Source organism: Melanotaenia boesemani, chromosome 3, assembly GCF_017639745.1.
Source record: "Melanotaenia boesemani isolate fMelBoe1 chromosome 3, fMelBoe1.pri, whole genome shotgun sequence".
NCBI classification, from domain to species: domain Eukaryota; kingdom Metazoa; phylum Chordata; class Actinopteri; order Atheriniformes; family Melanotaeniidae; genus Melanotaenia; species Melanotaenia boesemani.
The window spans coordinates 35,730,600-35,749,394 of record NC_055684.1 but is presented as its reverse complement, the minus strand read 5'-3'; the positions used below and the strand labels follow the sequence as shown (position 1 = coordinate 35,749,394).

General features: G+C 39.0%; 1 protein-coding gene across 1 annotated transcript; it reads left to right on the top strand.

The window, feature by feature from the left end:
* The first annotated feature begins 202 nt into the window (after window positions 1-202).
* On the top strand, window positions 203-17,588 carry ell2 (elongation factor for RNA polymerase II 2). Its single transcript, XM_041980489.1, has 12 exons — window positions 203-407; window positions 3,234-3,281; window positions 3,779-3,903; window positions 4,016-4,179; window positions 8,034-8,293; window positions 9,076-9,200; window positions 10,822-10,891; window positions 10,992-11,658; window positions 12,647-12,710; window positions 12,835-13,006; window positions 13,759-13,803; window positions 15,665-17,588. The coding sequence occupies exons 1-12, from the start codon at window positions 234-236 to the stop codon at window positions 15,779-15,781; spliced, it is 2,031 nt and encodes a 676-aa protein (XP_041836423.1). The 5' UTR covers window positions 203-233; the 3' UTR covers window positions 15,782-17,588.
* The last annotated feature ends 1,207 nt before the right edge of the window (window positions 17,589-18,795 follow it).

Below are 18,795 nucleotides of genomic sequence, written 5' to 3'. Positions count from 1 at the left end.
TCAAACATTAAAAACAAACAGTAAACCTAAACCAAATCATGAAACTATTAATAAGCACAATAAACTCTTACAACATAACAAAATATGCAACACTTTGTATTTACTGTTTTTTTTTTTTTTTAAGTGGAAACACTAAAAACTTTGCAAGTTGGGACCAAGCCAACTGTCAGCCCTGCAGGCAACAAAATAATCCCTCCCAGGAGCAGAGAGAGCACAGGGAGCCTGGCTGCTAAATGCTCCTGCTTCAGAGGGACGATGGTGGAGGGCTGGTAAAGATGGCGGCTCTCTCGGAGGATGGGAGGTACGGATTAAATTGTGGCCAACAGAGCGCAGAAAGAGTCACTGTATTACATGTCAAATTGACTGAAACGGCGCTGAGAGCGATAGAAAGCTACCAAAATTGCATGGTGAGTGAAACATACATTAATATCGCTAGAAAACAGCCTGGGCTCTCGGGCTGACACTGCTTGTCTCAGCCAGGAAGCTCAACTGCCACGCACAGCTAAAGCTACAAAGTTAGCTAAGCAGTTGACAGACGGAGTTTCTGCTTGATTTGGACCATATTAGCTTTGTGTTGTTGAAATAACCATCTAATGAAGATAAACGTGGATATGGTTTCTTGTTCTGGTCTTGTTTTACTAGCTGACAAAATATTATTAACTTAGAAAACTTGTTTGTGAAGTTAGACACTGATTAGGGTTAGCTCTGCTTTGGTGTAAATCCCCTATCCTGGTCGTTAACTCCTTTTTCTCTTACCAAGCAAATTTACGTTATCTGACAAATTAGGAATTGACAGTTTCATATCGAGCAATACTGTCGTTGTAAGGCAACTTTTAATTTTTCACTGTCAGTTTTTAAAGCTTTGTTAACAATCTAAACTTTAACATGATTTCGATGAGATGATATGTATGTTAGAGACATGGTTGAAATGTTTAAACGAATAAAACCTGTAGAAAATGTATTTTAAGTTCGTGGTGTTTCAAGCATGTCGGTGACTGGTCATCTTACCATATGGTTACATGTTTCAGGTAGCTGGAAAACCCAACACCGCAACTGGCAGGGAGCTCCTACCAGACTCTTTTCTTTTTATAGCTGTTTAACCTAATTATACAAACTCCCAATCAAACAAGCTTCTACACTAAAGGATTTTTTATGAACATATTAGCTTTTTCACATTCCCATCCACATCAGTTAGCTGAACGAGTTTAGGCAGTGGCAAATGCATGATATCCGATGGCATGAATATATGTTTATATTAACCTAATGCTGACCACATTGTGTTTATGTACTTTAACAAACTACTTAAGGAAAATGCATAATCTGACACCAGCTGATTTCAAGCTATAGAAGCCGAGTTTGCTATATAGTGCTGCATACCAGAACAGATTAAATATAACTAGTTAATCTTAGACTGTTCAGGTGATGTAATCATGTTGGGGTGAACACAGGTGAACTAATCTGGAGAAGCCTCTGCAGTCTTGAGTTGCATATGTTTGAATCCACGTTACCTGACCTAAACTCTGCCAGGCTGCCAACAACTACACAGTTACATAACACAGGGACTCTGTCTAGGTCCTCACTCAGGACCAGTGCTCTACAGCTTAGCATGGGCCTATAGCGTTCAGAGTTCTGTGTGATAGCTTTTTATGGTGTGTCTGTATGACACACACTATAAGAAACTTTTCCTCAGCGTCATCCCCATTGGATTGCTTTTACAGAAATGTCTTAGAAATTTTGAAATAATGTGATGATAGACTGATTAATTGTGAAGATCAGATGCCTTTTCCATGCTAACACACCTGCAGTACAAACAATGTCTGTTGCTGCAGTGGAACAGCATTATTTTATTTTATTGATGTAATTTGTCTCACATTCATTGTTTATCAGGGAAAAAAGGCTGGTATCTGTCAATAATTGCTGCTGTTTAGTGCTCCAAAACTCTTTTTTTTTATTATTAACAACCCCCTCCCCTATCATTCTTTTTAACAATGTTTGGCTTACATGTAAAATGTATTACCAGTTGATTTAGTATTTTATTTTGATGGATTTTCTAAAGCAAACAAACATGTACACTATGTTAAATAAATGTGAAGTTCAGCAAATCTGTCACTTTTGTGCTTATCATTCAACAGTGGACTCTTATCTAAAGTAAAGAGTACATTATATCTGCATGTCTGTCACTTACTGTTGAAACTGGCATCATCAATGGAAAAAAAAATTGTTAACCAGAAAAAAGCTCGATTTTAACAGATTATTTGCTGATTGCTGTCTGTTCAGACTGCATTATCACCAAGTTGAAGGAATTCTTTTGTAACAGGCCATGCTACAACCTTATTGGGTGTGTTGGTCTGTTCGCTGCACTGAACGGCAGCCTGCCATCTCTTGCTGCCTCAGCAGCCAAAACTGCCTGCTTTTTGTTTCTCTCCCTCTCAGTAATGTGTGTTGTAGCTGAACCAGTCATCGAACTATGGAAGCTGGCTATCTTTGTCTTTCTGTGGTGATGTGAAATGTGATCAGAACTGCCTGTGAGTGGGGGAGGGAGTCTGTGGCTCAGAGTAGCTTAGCTTTTACAACCAGGACATACTCTGTTCCATAAAATTATGCATTTACTCAGCAATTTCTTTTAGGTTAACATGCAAGTTTTGATGTTCTGCACTGAAGAGTGGCTGTTGATGAAATTTGCATTTTACTTCAGCCAGTTGATGCAGTGTTTCAGAAGTCTGGCTAACTGGCTCTTCTGTGTGCTTAGGCTATATGAAGAAACTGGGAGTTTTGTGCTTTTCTGTCTTGACCAACTATATACTGCTCCAGAACAGCCACTGCATATTTGTGGCTGTCAGCACCATTGCAAGTTGACACTGACAAGCGTACATAAAACAAGAATGCTTTTGAATACTTTGCATCTGAAAGATTCATATGCTTGGCATAGTATAGTGCTGCTGTTTTTCTTCTTTTGCCTTTACAATACAGGTGCAACCTAGTACCTTCTCATCTTAAAGCATCTAAAACTGCTCTTTATATGTAGATTTTTATTATTATTTTTAGTTCAAATGTTTCACATAAATATTCCAGCATACTCTGGAAAATTTAAATAGATAAAGTTGAATTTGAATGCTGGTCTTTGTAACTAATTCATCTCGTTTTAACTCCAAATTATTGGTTTAAATTTATTTTTATACATATTAATGTAGTTCCTAATATGTTCAACTGTTTTCTGTCCCTTCGTTTTTCAGAATGTACCTTCTTTGCGGCCTACAATACAATTTAAGGGACTCCAAGGGGTATGTACTCTAATTTTCTTTGTTGGTTGGGTTCCTTTTTCTTCTGTCCTCAAGATGTCTGTCACATGATCCCATGCTGTTAACTTTAAAAGATAACAGTTTTCCCATTCTTGATACTCAGACCCTTGTAGATTGCATTTTGATTTCTTCCTTTTATTAACAAAAATAATAATCAATTATCAGACAGATTCTGCAGAGCTCATCGAAGAGCCAATGAGTTTTTTTTTTCCTGTTAAGTCTAGGGTGTTTGGCGCATTAAAATATGTAAAGCATGCAGGACATGGGGCCATAAGCTCCAAGCTTTGGAAATCCAGTGCTGGTTGAACAATGATGTTTTAAAATTGGTTAAACCATTTCTGAGCATTGCAATGTTTATGCTTCAAAGATTGATAATTATTATATTAAAATATTTAGAGCTTACTGTCTCATGGAAATGCTTATGATTGGATTATAGAAGTTAAGTTATATCTTCAGTTTCTGTCCAAATTATTTTACAGCGCATTAAAATCCCCAAGATTAACTCCTCCACGGACACCTTCCACAATTTTGATTTCTACCTGTCTAATGTGGGCAAGGACAACCCTCAGGGAAGCTTTGAGTGCATCCATCAGTATGCGTCAAGGTATAATAATCACTGTTCAGCTGAATCAACTGTTACTGTCTTACTACACGTTGCTGGAAGGTAATCCCTCTCTGCCTCACATTTCTCTCTCGTACTCCCTCTTTGTCTCCAGCTCTGGGGCCTCACACCTGGCATTGTTGGCAACGGTGCAGGACAAGGTCACTGTATGTGCCACCAATGACTCGTACCAGGTGACCCGGGAACGTATGACCCAGGCTGTAGAGGACACACGTGAACGTGGGACCAAAGTCATCAAGCCTGGGGGCCAGTACAGAGGTAAGGCCCTCACTTGGCCTATCTGTAGCAGCGACTAGATTCCCACTATACACCACAAGATTACATCCTGTCAACACTCCCCCCCTTTAAACCTTGAGACCTTCCTCTTTTGACAGACTGCATAGGTAGGGATGCATGATATTACATATTTGGCTGATATATATGGTGGTATTTTACAACTCATTTGGCCTTTTACTGATATTGTGCATCTCTAATTCAAAGCCAATATTAAGACTAACTAAACCATGTTGCCATCAGTTTTTTTTGTTAATTATTATTATTATTATTATTATGAAGAGTCTAAGAGCAAAAGCTGATGAGTTTTTTATTTGACCAATAGTGTACCAAAATGGTTAGAAAATTAGTAAGAGTATAATAGTTTGATTTTTGTTCTGTTGACAGCAACAAAAACAGAAAATTGTAATGAGAAACTATATTGTGACTTTGTGTGATGTCAGACTGGGCCTGTTGGGCTGCATAATTTGTATAATTTATGATATATTAAAAGTCAGTGCTACTGACGTGCTGCTGTTAACCCTGCAGTGATGTTGCGAGGTACACGGCCTGCGTACCCGACACATTCAAATCTGAGATGACGCGTAAGCTCACTATCGATGCGTCATAAGACACGCAACTCATTTTTCCCATGAAAAATGACACATACATTGTGAACAACTTCTTTAAAATCACAGTAACTAGCAAAAGAAACTTTGTTAGCAGACCAGACAAGCGCTGGGTCATCTAAAAGACGTACAGACGTGGTCCCTGTTCGCACAGTGTCGTGACATGCTAGTTCAGCCACTACCACAACGACTAGCCAGACACCACAGATTTCATTTCAACAATTAAAGATATGAACTTTATATTAAGTAAACTCATTCATGTTGATGTTTTAACATTAAGGGGACGAGCTGTAATGAAATGAATAAAACATACTTTGGTGGCGGTAATGAAAAATACGTTGAATAGCAGTCGCGTGTGTGCATACATCCCACTTCCGATGAGATCCCGTTTTTCTTATGTAACTAGGAAAAGGAGAATGCTAAAATGCCACTGAAGAAAAAGATAAAACCTATTGCTGGTCAGCAGACGATTGGCACGTCAGGCTTCTGTGACAGCTGTTTTGTAATAAATTTTCCAGATTTGGAATTTTATTTATTTAATATATATACATACACAAATGTCTGGTTATTATATCCATATACCACCATCAAAGGAGTTTAACACTATAACTCAAGAAATAGAAGAATATAACAAATAAAAAGATTTTTTTTTTAAATTGGGGACCCATTGAATTTCTCAGGGACCCATTCAAATCACCAGCTGTGGGTCCCAGGAATCACTACATTGAAAACTTATCAACATCTCTGACCCTGTTTGAGTTGAATATAATAGTTTAATCACAATTATTTAAGATATTTTGACATAACTGTTTTCTCTCATTTTAAAAATGGCAAGAGGAAACATTAGCATAAAAGATAAAAAGAAAAATATGTGTTCCAGTATTTGATGCCAGAAATAGAAATTTTCTTTAAAAGGTGTTTATGAACCAAATTTCTTGCACCCTTATACTTTAACTGTTCTTAAAATCGATAGAAACAAATTAATTGTTCTTTTCAAATATATGTATGACAGTTCATTGTCAAGACAGTTGTAAATTAGGAGTTGCCAGTGTTTCTACTAGCAAAATATGAGAAAAGATCATTCTGTTTTTCCTCTTTCTCATCTATGTATATGTAAAATATTGTGTCTGAAAGAGCTGTTCAGGTTTGTAGCTTACAGAGAGGCAAAGCGCTGCTGATAATTACTGATAATCAGTCTGAGTATCACCTAACAATGTAGACTGCCCTTTTTAAACCCAAATGAACTACTATTGGCTTTTCCTTACAAGAGCTGCTTCTGCTAACGCTAAGACATCTCGACTATGAGCGAAGTAAGCCAAAAGCTCTGTTGTTGGCTGCAAACACACAAGTCATAATTCATCTCCCAGGCTCTGGAATCAAAGACCCCATGGAGTACTTGGGTTGAAAAATGTGAAATCTTTGCTAAATGTTAGTCTATTGGGCAGCTGCTGTTATAATATAATTGCTAGTTTGGATTGTATACTTTGAGGGGCGCGCTGACATTGAAGAAAATTTTTGAAAGATATTTTTAAAGGTCTTTTTCTCTTTCTTTATTTCTTTTTTTTATGTTTAAAGGATAACATTTAGAGCCGCTGTTTTAGGCTGGTAGTACATACCCATTTTTAAAACTGCTGTTGTATGTTTGACCCGTCAGTGTTATTTTGCACGCAGTTCCTCTTGTGTCTGGAGAATACCTAACCCCTGAAATTCTTGCAATTTTTGCCTAAAATATTATTTTATGGAGCAAAGAATAGTGATGGACTAACTGTTTTACTGGAGCCTTGCTGATGTATTAGTGTTTTTGTTGCAGTATCATCTGCTACTAGAGCACAGTATGGCTTACAAGGTAAACTGCATTTACGACTGGTCTGAAATGAATGTTTACTGAACCTACAGTTATGATTGTAGCCTTAAATGTTGGACATGATTCAGATCTCCAAAATCTCAGCTTTCCAATGATGTATAATGTGTAGGTAGAAGTCAGTCTTGGAAGGGAGACTAAGTAAAATACATACGGGACATCTGGACAAACGGTAAATTCAGGAAAGGAACTATTAAAGTTATGACAAATGTATTTCTGCAAATCTCGATAGTCCTCAGTAGTTTCTGTGATCTGGACACAAAATACGTGTGTGTCTGAAAGAAGTTTTTATCTGTAAATTCAGTTGCATATCTAGACCACAGAATAAGAGTCTGTTTCATTCATTACAAAACACATTTCTTCTCTCACACCTGAAACAGCCCATTTAGAGCAGCTGCTAACCCAGGGATTTAAACAGGGTTGAATGTGTGGTATTTGGGGCTGACACTTGGAATGCAAATTCAAAGAGTTTCATTTACTTGTTTAAAAAGGTTTATAGTACATTCCCTGTAATGTAGCCCTGGGCATATATTTGCATACACTGGTTCATACAGAAACTGGGAAATGAGAAGACTCCACAGAGCAAAGAAGTGGGTCAGGAACTTAAAGCACCTGGTTTAAAGTTTGTTTCACACGTGACGGGAACCTTTTAGCTTCTCACATTCAAGTAAATTCATGTAGCAGTCTATAACTGGCATTTTATCTCTCATTGTTTATAATCTGTATGTTTTAATGTTTGAATCAACATCATCATACATGTTGCTGTGACATTTGATGGTGTAGATTATTGAACTGTATACCTGCGTAAAATGATAAACGAATAAAACTTTCTTATAGGCAGTCTTTTTTTTTCTCTTAGATAACAACGTGAGCTTGCATTGCCACTAGTCTGCTTTTTGGCAAGAAGGAGGAAGAGTTTTCCCTTTATCTTCCTGTCTCTAACCTTAATCTCTTAAAGAGCTTTAGAATTTCATAACGGCCGCAAAGAAGTATAGAGAACGTACAGGCAACCTGGTAAAGCACATGGCCCAGCTATAGAGCAGTGTCTTATGTCTTCATTACTTCTGCATTTTCATATCAGTGACCCGAACTCCCTTGAAATAATAGAATCTCAGATTTCTGTGGTTTAGATTTTCACAGGCTGTTGCATCATAATTTTGGGGCCTGACAAACCTGACAAAAATCAGGTAGTTGCTTCCTTAGATTTGTAAATTAAGATAACAGCACCAGTGCTGTTTTTATTTGAATTAACATTAAACAGACGCTAATATATGTAGGTTCAGCTGTATGACATCAGCCTGATGATATACGATGATGAGGCTTCTTCCAAAAAATTGTTTTAACATTATTTCTATTTTTTCTACTTTTAGGAAAGCAAGTGCAAACTCGTAAGCCTGCGCTGACGGCTCCAGATATAGTTCCAGAGCGCAAACGATCCACACCTATCAACCCAGCCAACACGATACGCAAGTGCCTTTCCAGTAACCCTGTATCACAGAGGTCACTCCGGGACCGCATCATTCACCTGCTGGCGCTGAAGTCGTACAAGAAGCTGGAAATGCTCGGCCGTTTGCAGCGGGATGGTATCAACCAAAAGGACCGAAACTCACTGGGGACGACTTTGCAACAAGTAATAGAGGACTTTTATTGTAGCTTTTTGTGTATTTTAAATAAAACACTGTTTTTGAAAGTTTGCAACCATTTTAAAATGGAGGTGAGCCAAGTCACAACATGGGTTACTGAAAAACCAGTACAAAGGCTTGAGTTTGCAGAAAGCTAATTACTATATTGAGTAACTAGGCCATCCATCCATCCATTTTCTATACAGCTCATTCCAATTCCGGGTTGCGGAGAAGCTGGAATCTATCCCTGCAATTAAGAGGCGAGAGACAGGGTACGCCTTGGACAGGTTGCCAGTCTATCACAGGGCAAATACAGAGAGACAAACAACTACTTGTGCTCACACTCAATCCTAGGGAGAATATAGAGTGACCAATGAACCTAACATGCATGTCTCTGGACTGTGGGAGGAAGCCGGATTACCCAGAGAGAATCTATGCATATACAGGGAGGACATGCAATCTCTGCACAGATAGGCCACTGTTTGAAGCCCTCCCCAGCCAGTAACTAGACCGCTTATGACAAATCAGCACCATAAGTGGCCTTCAAGTATCTTACTTGACCCATATATAATTTATCAATGTTCAACATAAGATTGAAGCGTGCACATCTGCCCGAGGAAATCATGTCCACGTATAAAGGCTTCATTGATGAGAAAAATATCCATAACTTGCTAAACATTTGCATGCACAGATGGCCAGCACAGGAAATGTGAACTCTCTGTACATGTTGTATAGGTTTCATACTGTCATAGTTGAATTTGAAAACTCTACATATGTTTCTTCTAAACAGGTGGCAAACCTGAATCCCAAAGACAACACATACTCATTGAAGGACTTTATTTATCGTGATGTCCAGCGAAACTGGCCTGGCTATTCTGAAGATGAGAAGACACAGGCTGACCGGATCCTGACTCGGTACAGAAATGGCCTATTAGGATTTATTTAAATATTTATATATTTTTTTATTTTTATTTTTTTATTTATTGTTTTTTAATGTAACTTGGATGTTTCTTAAATTTCTTTCATATAGGCAGTAAAGATACAGAATGAAATACAGGGAGACACAGGCCCTCACTAGTTAGGTTGTAACTGAAGCATGCCTTTTGCAGTCATAAGACACGAGCCTCAACCAGATGGCTAACACACGGCCCCATTCAGGCTTTTCAGTAACACTTAAAGACAAGCATGCTTAGAACAAGGACAACATTTGTATTTTATGTGTTAACCGCTTGAAATACATTTAATATTGCTTTTTAGGCTAGGCAAGTTTACTTGTGTAGCATATTTAATGTACAAGGCAATTCAAATATTAAAACCATTACAGACGGTGCAAAGAAAGCACAAAAAGTTGGTAAAAGGCAGCAACAAATAGCAAAAATCACAAGAAAATCATAATACATTGAAATGATTAAAAGCAAGATAAGTTGAACGTCCCTGTTCAGATTTAATGCGTAGGCACATGAGAAAAATTTTTTTAACCAGAATTTTAAAAAGTCTACATTTGGTGAAAGTTCAGTTTCCACTGACAGTTTGTTCCACTTGTTTGCAGCATAACAGCTAAATGCTGCTTCTCCATGTTTAATCTGGACTCTGGTCTGGACTAGCTGACCTGAGTCTTCGGATCTAAGAGCTCTGCTAGGTTTATATTCTCTGAACATATCACAGATGTATTCTGGGCCTGAACCAGAAGGGTTTTAAAATCTATTCTGTGACTGACTGGAAACCAGAAGAAAGATTTTAAAACTGGTGTGATGTGTTCAGATCTCTTAGTCCTAGTTAAACCTTTTACTGGTAATATGACGGTATGATAGTTATCAAGCACACATCTAATCTAATTTCATCAATTTAAATTAGAAACTCCTGATGTACATTCAGTCTCTACAGATGCTGCACGATGTTGTCTTCCTAAACTGTAGCTTTTAAGTTCTTAAAACATGGAAATCAAAAATGGCTATCCTAGTAAATGCACTTAACTCATAATCACAGTAAAAACATGCACTGCATAATGGCCCATTCATGCTTGTATAGATGTCTACCTGCTATGAGCCCTTGCTGAGTGAGAGGTTGTAGGTATTTTATCAATGCAGATGGATTTGTGCAGTCTTTAAAAACCTAACGGCACATAGACCTCGGAGTTGATGCTATAGGTCAAATGCTTATTGGTTGAAAAATGTACTCGTGCCAGAAAGGATCAACTACAGATTCCATTAAAAAATAGAACAAAGTGCCAAAAATTGTTAAGAAAAAGTTGAAGTGAAAAGCAGCATCATCTAAACTAGGAAATCTGTATTATTCCGGCACTTGGTTTTGCTTCATGACCAAACAGATCTTTGTTTGTTTTGACTTGTGAGAGAGAAGCTAAAGCAGCAAAAACACAAAACACACTAACACAACCATGAGCAGTCCACAGCTCAGATTTTTCTGCATGTTTTTCAGACTGCTCCTGAGTAGCAGCAGTTTGCATTTGTGAAACCACTGGTGATGAATTCTTTTATTCAAACTTCCCCACTCACGGCACTCTTTCCTCTCTTGACAGCAAATTAGGTCTTCCAGTTGAGACGGCCTCAAATAGTTCTCCTAAAGAAAGTGTCCCCACATCCCCTCAGGTATCTAGACAAATGCTCATTAACACACTCACAGGGAAGCATACCATCATTGTCTTGATGTGTTTACTTTTTTTAATTGTGTGTGTATTTTTTCATTCAGAAGCGGCAGCCAGACTTTGACTTCATTGATCCCTTGGCTCCCAAGAAAGCTCGCATCTCTCACCTCAGCAATCGAGGACCAGCTGCATCTTCATCCTCCTCTGACCGCCGCGAGGATGAGAGCATCCCCAGCTCTAAACACTTGTCCCTACCCCCCAATGTTACCTCAGGCCCTCCCACCCATCTTCCCATTTCATCCCACCCTCCTGCACCCTCTCACCAGCAACCCAGCCCAGCCTCCAACTCCAACTCACCGAGCACCCCGGAGGGCTGTGGCACCCAGGACCTGCCCACGGACCAGAGTTCTTCCTGCAGAGATCCTTCACCCAGCCCCTTTTCCTCGGACAGGACCCTGCAAGACCGCTATCAGCACACTGTCCTGAGGCCAGCCACCTCCCCCAGCCCTCCTTGCACCTCTCTCACAGTTACCTCCACTGTCATCACCAGCCCTCCCTTATCTAGCAATACAAATAAAAAGTTCAAAAAGAAATCCAAGAAGCACAAAGACAAGGGTCGAGAGAAGGAGAAAGGGAAACGAACAGAAAGAGCCAGCATTAATCCTCCCATCGTAGCAGAGCAGACTGAGGAGAGTCGTAGAGCCAAAAAGAAGCGCAGTGCTGAGGAGGAAAATGGACAAGTTCTGGACAAATATTCCCACAAAGAACAAGGTACGTCTTCATCTCAGTTCTTCCCATATCCCCTCCTCTCTGCTGTGCTCCGGCTGCATAAGAGGCAACAAAGCTAAATCTACAGTCACAGCAGAAAAGAAAAATTAATGTTGTTGTACATCACAGACAATTCAGCAGACTTGTATACAAAACTATATACAAACAAGAGCACAGGAATTGGTCAATATCCCCTTTTTCTGTCTTTTTTTCCCCCCTTCCTTGCATGTAATTTGAAATATATTCCTCTCCTACTTTGTTTCTTTAAGGAGCAAACAGTCTTATTGGTTGAGGAAGCGCTGAATATTTTAGTCTTGTGTAACTTATTAATATGGAAATGTATTTCTGGCATCAGCATACAGCTGCAGCTAGTACACAAACTCTGATGGTTTAGGGGCATATAACGCGTTAATCAAATGGTTGATGGGTAAGGTTGTCAGAATATCCAAATATCTTTTTTCTTGTGAGGGTTTTCTGATTCTTATCAAAGCCCCAACAAACTTTCAGTGAGACTCTTTGATTTGGTCTTCCCATAAACTTTATTTTCTTTATGAGCCATTATTTTACAACTTTTTAGAAAGGTCTGGATGGCAGCAACACAATCCTAAACTGTAAGATTTTCAACCTACTGCCTCTTTAATGAATGAATGAATTAATTAATTTATTTGATAGGGACATGCACTGCAATGCATTGGCCTCAAAGGGAAACATGTTTGGAGCCAGGCTTTAGCAAAGCTGCTAATTTCCACCTGTTGTCCCTGGACAGGTAGTTGTTGATACAAGCACTGATATTTAAAACAAAATGAGGTTCTTCTCCTGAAAATATGTTTTTGGTCTGTACACAACAGATTTACTTTTGCTTCCAAACAGTTTTATTAAGGTCTGTTCAGAGCTTGTTGTTTAAAAAATAAATAAAAGCACAAGTTTTTGCCCACATTTTAATTTTGTTTCATTATCTGCATGCTCCTCTTTTCCCCATCTGTCTCTCCAGACAAAGAGCAGCTGGTCCAGTCCACTGAATTCTCTTCCAAAACTGAGATGCCTGACTTTGCAGTGTGAGTAACTTGGATATTATTTAAAAGTCCCATCTTTCTGGTGTGTGTTCCTTTTTATGTAATTTATGTAGTCAGTACAATCAATGTAGGGAAAGTTTGGAAAAAGGTTCTTCTGTGTTTAAAGGAAGTACACAATGCTGGTGTCCCTCGACCAGAGACAGAGCTACAAGGATGACTTCAACGCAGAGTATGATGAGTACCGCCAGTTGCACGCCCGTGTGGAGAGCATCACACGCCGCTTTACCCAGCTGGATACCCAGTGTCGGAAGCTGGCACCTGGCACCAAAGAGCACCAGGTTATATGGAAAACACAGCTTGCATCTTAAGATGGAGTGCTCTGGCAATAATATGAGCTCTCAGATAAGTCCTTACATGAGCTTAAAGATTGTTACAGTGAGGAGCAGAGTAATGAAAGATTTTACATTTAAACAGTAGTAAGAACCACATTACACTCTGCTAGTAGCTGTTTCACATGCTCTTCCAATTTTTTGCGTGTCTGGTTGGCTCCTGCAGAATCATATTAAGCATTTCAATTTCCGAGTTGAGCTGAGAAATGTTGATCAAAATTCATATACCAGTGTCTTTAGTTCAACTGGCAGTAGACAACATGCTGTATACTGTTATTTTATCCAGAATGGGGTAAATATTCACATTGAAGTCAACACCACAGGCAAAATTATAATATGCAAATTATTAATATAAATAATTTAAAGGGTGTAATCAAATTGAAACCCGTCCAGGTTTTTTCTCCTGCTCAACAAAGAACATCCATCTCAATTACTGTATGAACAAGAATTCAAACCCTCCCCTGTTTGAAAATGTACAGCTTCACATAAAAGCTGTAGTTTTAAAAAGAAGGAAAAATTAAAGTGTGTGAAATACGAATGTGTAAACTTTCCTTTAGTGCTGTGCCACTAAAAAAATGTAAACAGAAAATGAATTGATTCCCTGTGCAGTTGTATATTTTCACTCAGTAAACATACACGTCGACGAGCACTCACTGATTTTACTAACGTAGCTTTTTCTGTTTTTGTTTTTTTATTTACAGAAAGTGCAAGAAGAAGTCCTGAAAGAGTACAAAAAGATGAAACAAGTGAGTAGTTGCAGTCAGTTGTAATCATATACCCATGGTACCCTGTGTGTGAGGAATTGTATTGCATCAGAGTTGTTGGCGCAGTGCATTTCCCTTCTTTTTACTCTAACTTTAATGGCACATTGTGTAACATTTTCTGTTGTTTACTGGCCAAAATCAATGTCTGCATGTACATATGTCTTATCATTGGTGTATTATGACCTCGGCTAATGATCCGATACATTCTTGTGAGCGAAGAATTTTAGTTTTGTTCATACATATGACGGGTAAGCCGGTAGGGCAGCACCGTAACGATCTAAAACCCAGTACTGTATAAACTGGCCATGATGTTAGTGTTACGTCTGTTCCCTTCAGCTCTCTGCTGCAGCACTTCACCTGCTCTTTCTGTTTAAAGTATTCAAACTTTGCCATAATGTGTCGGGGTGTGCCGCTAGCAGATTTCCTAGATCCCATCCAGTGGACACAGTAAAATGTGATGGCTTTAACGGTGTCATCTGGAAGTTTAAGCTGTGTTTTGATTAAGTTTTTCACCGTAGCTTCGGGGAATCAAGATTTTCTCTCATGCTGCCTGCAAGTCTGTAACGGCTTCTCTGATTTTGTATCTTCTCGGACTCGAGTTTATGGTCTCCTTGTGGGTGGCGTTCTCCGTAGCTAGCTCCTGTACTTGTCGCATGCTAAATTCCAAGCGGTGTCAATAAATTCCATTGGCTGGTCCAATTCTTCGTTTTGCTCCTGAGCATTTGTGAACGAGAGAATTATTGTTGAGCAAAGATAAGATCAGCTTTCCAATAGTTAATATGTATTGGCACAGTTTCTATGAATGATGAAAATGTTTGATCAGTAGGTCGCCATGTTGGATTTTGCGAAAAGTCTTGTGTGTTCTTGCAATGCTACAGCATCATTTACGGTCTCCTGACTTACCTGACTGCTCCTCCTTACCTGACTAAACGCAGAGGAACAATATCTGACAGTGAATTTCCATCCACCAAAAGTTTTCCACCCGACCGATTATAATCCAGAGGTAACCTCTTCACCTGAGTGAGCACTAGTAACTACTGGATGCTTTCATCGGTATTGTCGTGGAAACAGATTGCGGCTACCATTGCTGCAGTACGTGTTTGAGAAAGAGAGACTCTGGAATGTGCTGTACATTAGAATGTGATTCAGGATTCCAAAGTTAGATGGCAGTAATTCTTACAAAATGTCCCTTTAACCTTACAACTAAATGCACAACAGCTTTTATTTAAAACTAATTCAGATGTAAATCTGAAGTATTGACCCTGAAACAGAAAATGAGGCCTGAACTTCCAACAAATGTCCTCCCTCTCGTGGTCTAAATATCAATTTGCTCACAAAGACAAGTTGGTCCATTAGCATTAGCCTTTTCCAGACAACAGATACACATTAATTGCTTCATAAATCTGAAGTGACAGCACTCAGACATGGGTCACTTTTAATGTTCCTGTTAATCTTCCTCGCAGTTGTTCAGACATTCCCACAGCGATGAGAGCGAGCCACAGAGTGTCAGTGCTACTTTTCAAACACATGTGATTGGATGATTATATTGAGGGAAATATCACATGAGGTCCTAGTTTTTATTTTTTGATTAAAGGTAGGTAATAGAGTTAAGATGCAGAGTTTTGCTTGCTTTGAGAATTTGATTCTTTCTTTAAATCTGATTGAGGCACAACTTTCATTCTGCCTTCTGCCTGCTGTGTCTTATTACTGTCAGTTGAGATCTATCTGGCATAATGTGACTACTGTTGTAAAGTTTCCATTTACGTTTCTGTGATGCTGACATCGGTAGTTTGACATCCTAGTTTTGTGTTTTTATTTAAGTTTTGTTTTATGTCTTTTACAGCACAACCCAAACTACCATGAAGAGAAACTACGCTGCGAGTACCTGCACAACAAACTGGCTCACATCAAGCGGCTAATAGCTGATTTTGACCAGCGCAGAGCCCAGGCCTGGTACTGAGAGAGCAGCACGGGGCATTTTCACTGATCAGTATTGTGAATGGAGTGTCAAACCAGGAGGGAGTGACCAACTTGGGCTTATTTATTAACACCCCTCCATTTCCTGCCTCTACAACTTTCTCCCTTTCCCTACTTCTGTCATCCTTCATTCCCTCTTTATTTTATGTTTTTGATTCCACAGGCTTTTATTTTGTTGCCTGCAGTAGTGAAAATCTCACTTAGACTTTACTCCCTTCATTTGGTTTCTCAATGGTTTTTTTTTCTTAAATAAGTAGCTCCTGTGGAATTGAATGCCACTGGTCCAGTGGAAGGGGCTGCCTGCATGAGCAATGAGGTGTGCTAAATAACTTCAACTCTAACTTTTTGAAGGACAGTTTTCAGACAAAAGTATTTGAGCATCAAATAAAATATTAAGTTGTATTTAAGTTTAAAAAAATGAAAAAAAAGAGGGAAATCTATTTATTTTGAGACTCGTAGTGCAAGCAAGAGTCTGCAGATGATGTATTGTTTAATTTTTCTTAAACATTGAAAAGAAAAAAAATTACCACGGGCCTTATGTGTTTTGACTTTGTGAAGCCATTTTGCACGCAAGATCCATACGTCACCTCATCTGGAAAAGATATCTCTGCTGCCTCATTTCCTCTTCAAAAAAAAAAAAAAAAAAAAAAAGAAAAGAAAAAAAACTGTATTGGAAAATGTTGCTTCAACAAATTGCTGCCAATGCTGAGTGAAGAGGAAGGAAATGTGACAGTAAGGAGAAGCAACAGACGGTGTGCATGGGTTGTAAATTTAGTTTTTAATGACCCACATCGGTGGTGAGGTTAGGGGAAAATAAAGACCCCGTCACCCACTGGGGCAGGCGGGGAGCAGTATTCCTTGCATCAATTAATATGTAAAGTTCAGTGCCTTATGGCGTTTACATTCAGAACGTGTAGTTGGGCTGCTCCTGCGGTCCACAGATTATGCAAAGGATCTACAACTGCCTAAAAACTGTCATATATGAATGAGTGAGTGTGTGTGTATGTGTGTGTGCTCGCGTTCGCACTTGTGCAAATGTCAGACTGGAAGAGAAAGGAGGCAATACGTCTGAAAGGAGTGTTACAAAATGAGTCTTTGTATGGTTGTGAATTATTTAGAGTAACAAAAAAAGTAATGTGGAGAAATTAGAGATATGAGGGGAGCGGGAAAAACAGAAAACAAGCTGCTATAATGTTTGACCAGCCAGAGCACTCGGGATCAACCTGGTTGGAGTAACAGAACCTGATCCTCATAGAAGTAATGCAGACGATCTTTATTTTCCAGAGTGGTTCCTCTCTTGACCCTGGAAAGGACTGCAACCGCCTCATGAGCTTAATCCAGTGGCAAAGAGCCTGTTTTATGTTTTAAAAAGAAGCCACTTTATGATGCGTCCTCCAGAGGACTCATCCTTCCTGTGTTCAATGTATTTGGTTTAGGTCTACTTCCACCGAGGAGTGAAAGATTTAAGTATTTCCCCAGCATTGATACAGATTTATTGTCATGGATGGATGGCTTCTAGAAGATTTTTTTTTTTTTCAACAAGGGAAAATTGTTTACAAACTTGTGTTAGAATGTTTGCCAAACATTAAATGCCTTCTGGTACTGCTTCCATGGAATACATTTTCCAAAAGGAGTGCAAGTTGAGGAGACGTGAATACTGAAATATGTGTTGCATTCACTGGTAAACATCCAGAACAGAAACTCGGGCACTGTGCAGTGGTCAGCCTCTTTCAGAGCTGGATCTGAGATATCGTTTATTCAAGTAAGAGTCTGTATCCTGTACTGGGGTTGAAAAAAAAAAAGCGAGACACAGGGAACAATTCCCTAGAAGATGGAGATTTAAGTAAATAGTTTATTTCTTGAATAGTTTGATTGTGGCATTCTGTCAGGCAGCCAGTCTCTGCAGTAGACTGGCTGTCCAGGTCGGCCGTCAGAATCAGTTTAGTATCTTTTACAAACTCTGCTCACCTGACTTGTTTAGTTACTATCCATCAGCACTTGTGTGTTGGGTGTGTTACAACAGCAGAGCACGGGGTCGTTCTTTTTTTTTTTTTTGGGCGAGTTAAATTTACAGACTCAGTAGCTACAGAGTCGTTCCCAACAAACTGATGTTGGAGTTTAACATAAGTCTTTAAGGTGCAGTCCGTCACCCCGTTTTTGTCCCCAGTCTTCTGAGTTCAGTTCTAATTGGAGAATCTTTTTCTTGAATCTGGTCAGAATAACGTGGATTAGCACATTGTGACTCGCTGTGGTGGGAAAAAGGAAGAAAGGGGGTTAAATAAGTCTTAATGAGGAAATAAATGTCCCAGCAGTGTTTAGAGAGAAGCAACTAGTGAATTTGGATTGAAATGTCATCCTGCCCACCTGAAGATGTACCAGACATTTCAATAAAAATAAACTTTGTGAAACCTGGAAATTGTGTGGATTTCTTTATTTGATTTTTCTTATGACTTTTTTAGAAATTACAAAACATGAAAATTTGATGAGTAAACACGGGCACAGTGGCTGAGAGACGGTCCAGAATGGACCACTTCCATCCACTATGCTGTTCTACACCTGATGGAAACCTTTTTTTGTTAAGAAGAATGTGGTGGTGTTACTTCTAATAATAATACAATGCTAGGCAACCAAATAGCTACAAAATGTAGATGTACTTCTCGTATAGTTTCTCTGTAGTTGAAAAAGTTGGTTTGAAACAATGTTTAGTGGAAAAAGTTCTCAACAGGTTAATCTGTAGTAACATTTTCTCTTGTCTGTATACAGAGTCAGGTTGGTTAAACTTGGACCAGAGCTGAAGTTGATAGAAATGCCACCTTTTCCAGATGGGTTCAGGAACTTCTAGGTGTGGGAAGCATTGGAGGAACACATGAAATCTGATTGTATTAGCTAAATTATAATGGGACAGAAGGCTTTGTGCCCAAGCATCAACCTTAGAGACGGAAAAGTAAAGTCACAGGAAGAGCTACACACTTCCAGAGCCACTTGCGTTAAAATGCC

Coding starts and splice junctions, on each gene's coding strand:
- ell2 (XM_041980489.1), top strand. CDS start 234: ATGCTCCTGCTTCAGAGGGACGATGGTGGAGGGCTGGTAAAGATGGCG. Junction 408..3,233: donor AAAGCTACCAAAATTGCATG/GTGAGTGAAACA, acceptor TTCGTTTTTCAG/AATGTACCTTCTTTGCGGCC. Junction 12,711..12,834: donor GAGATGCCTGACTTTGCAGT/GTGAGTAACTTG, acceptor CTGTGTTTAAAG/GAAGTACACAATGCTGGTGT.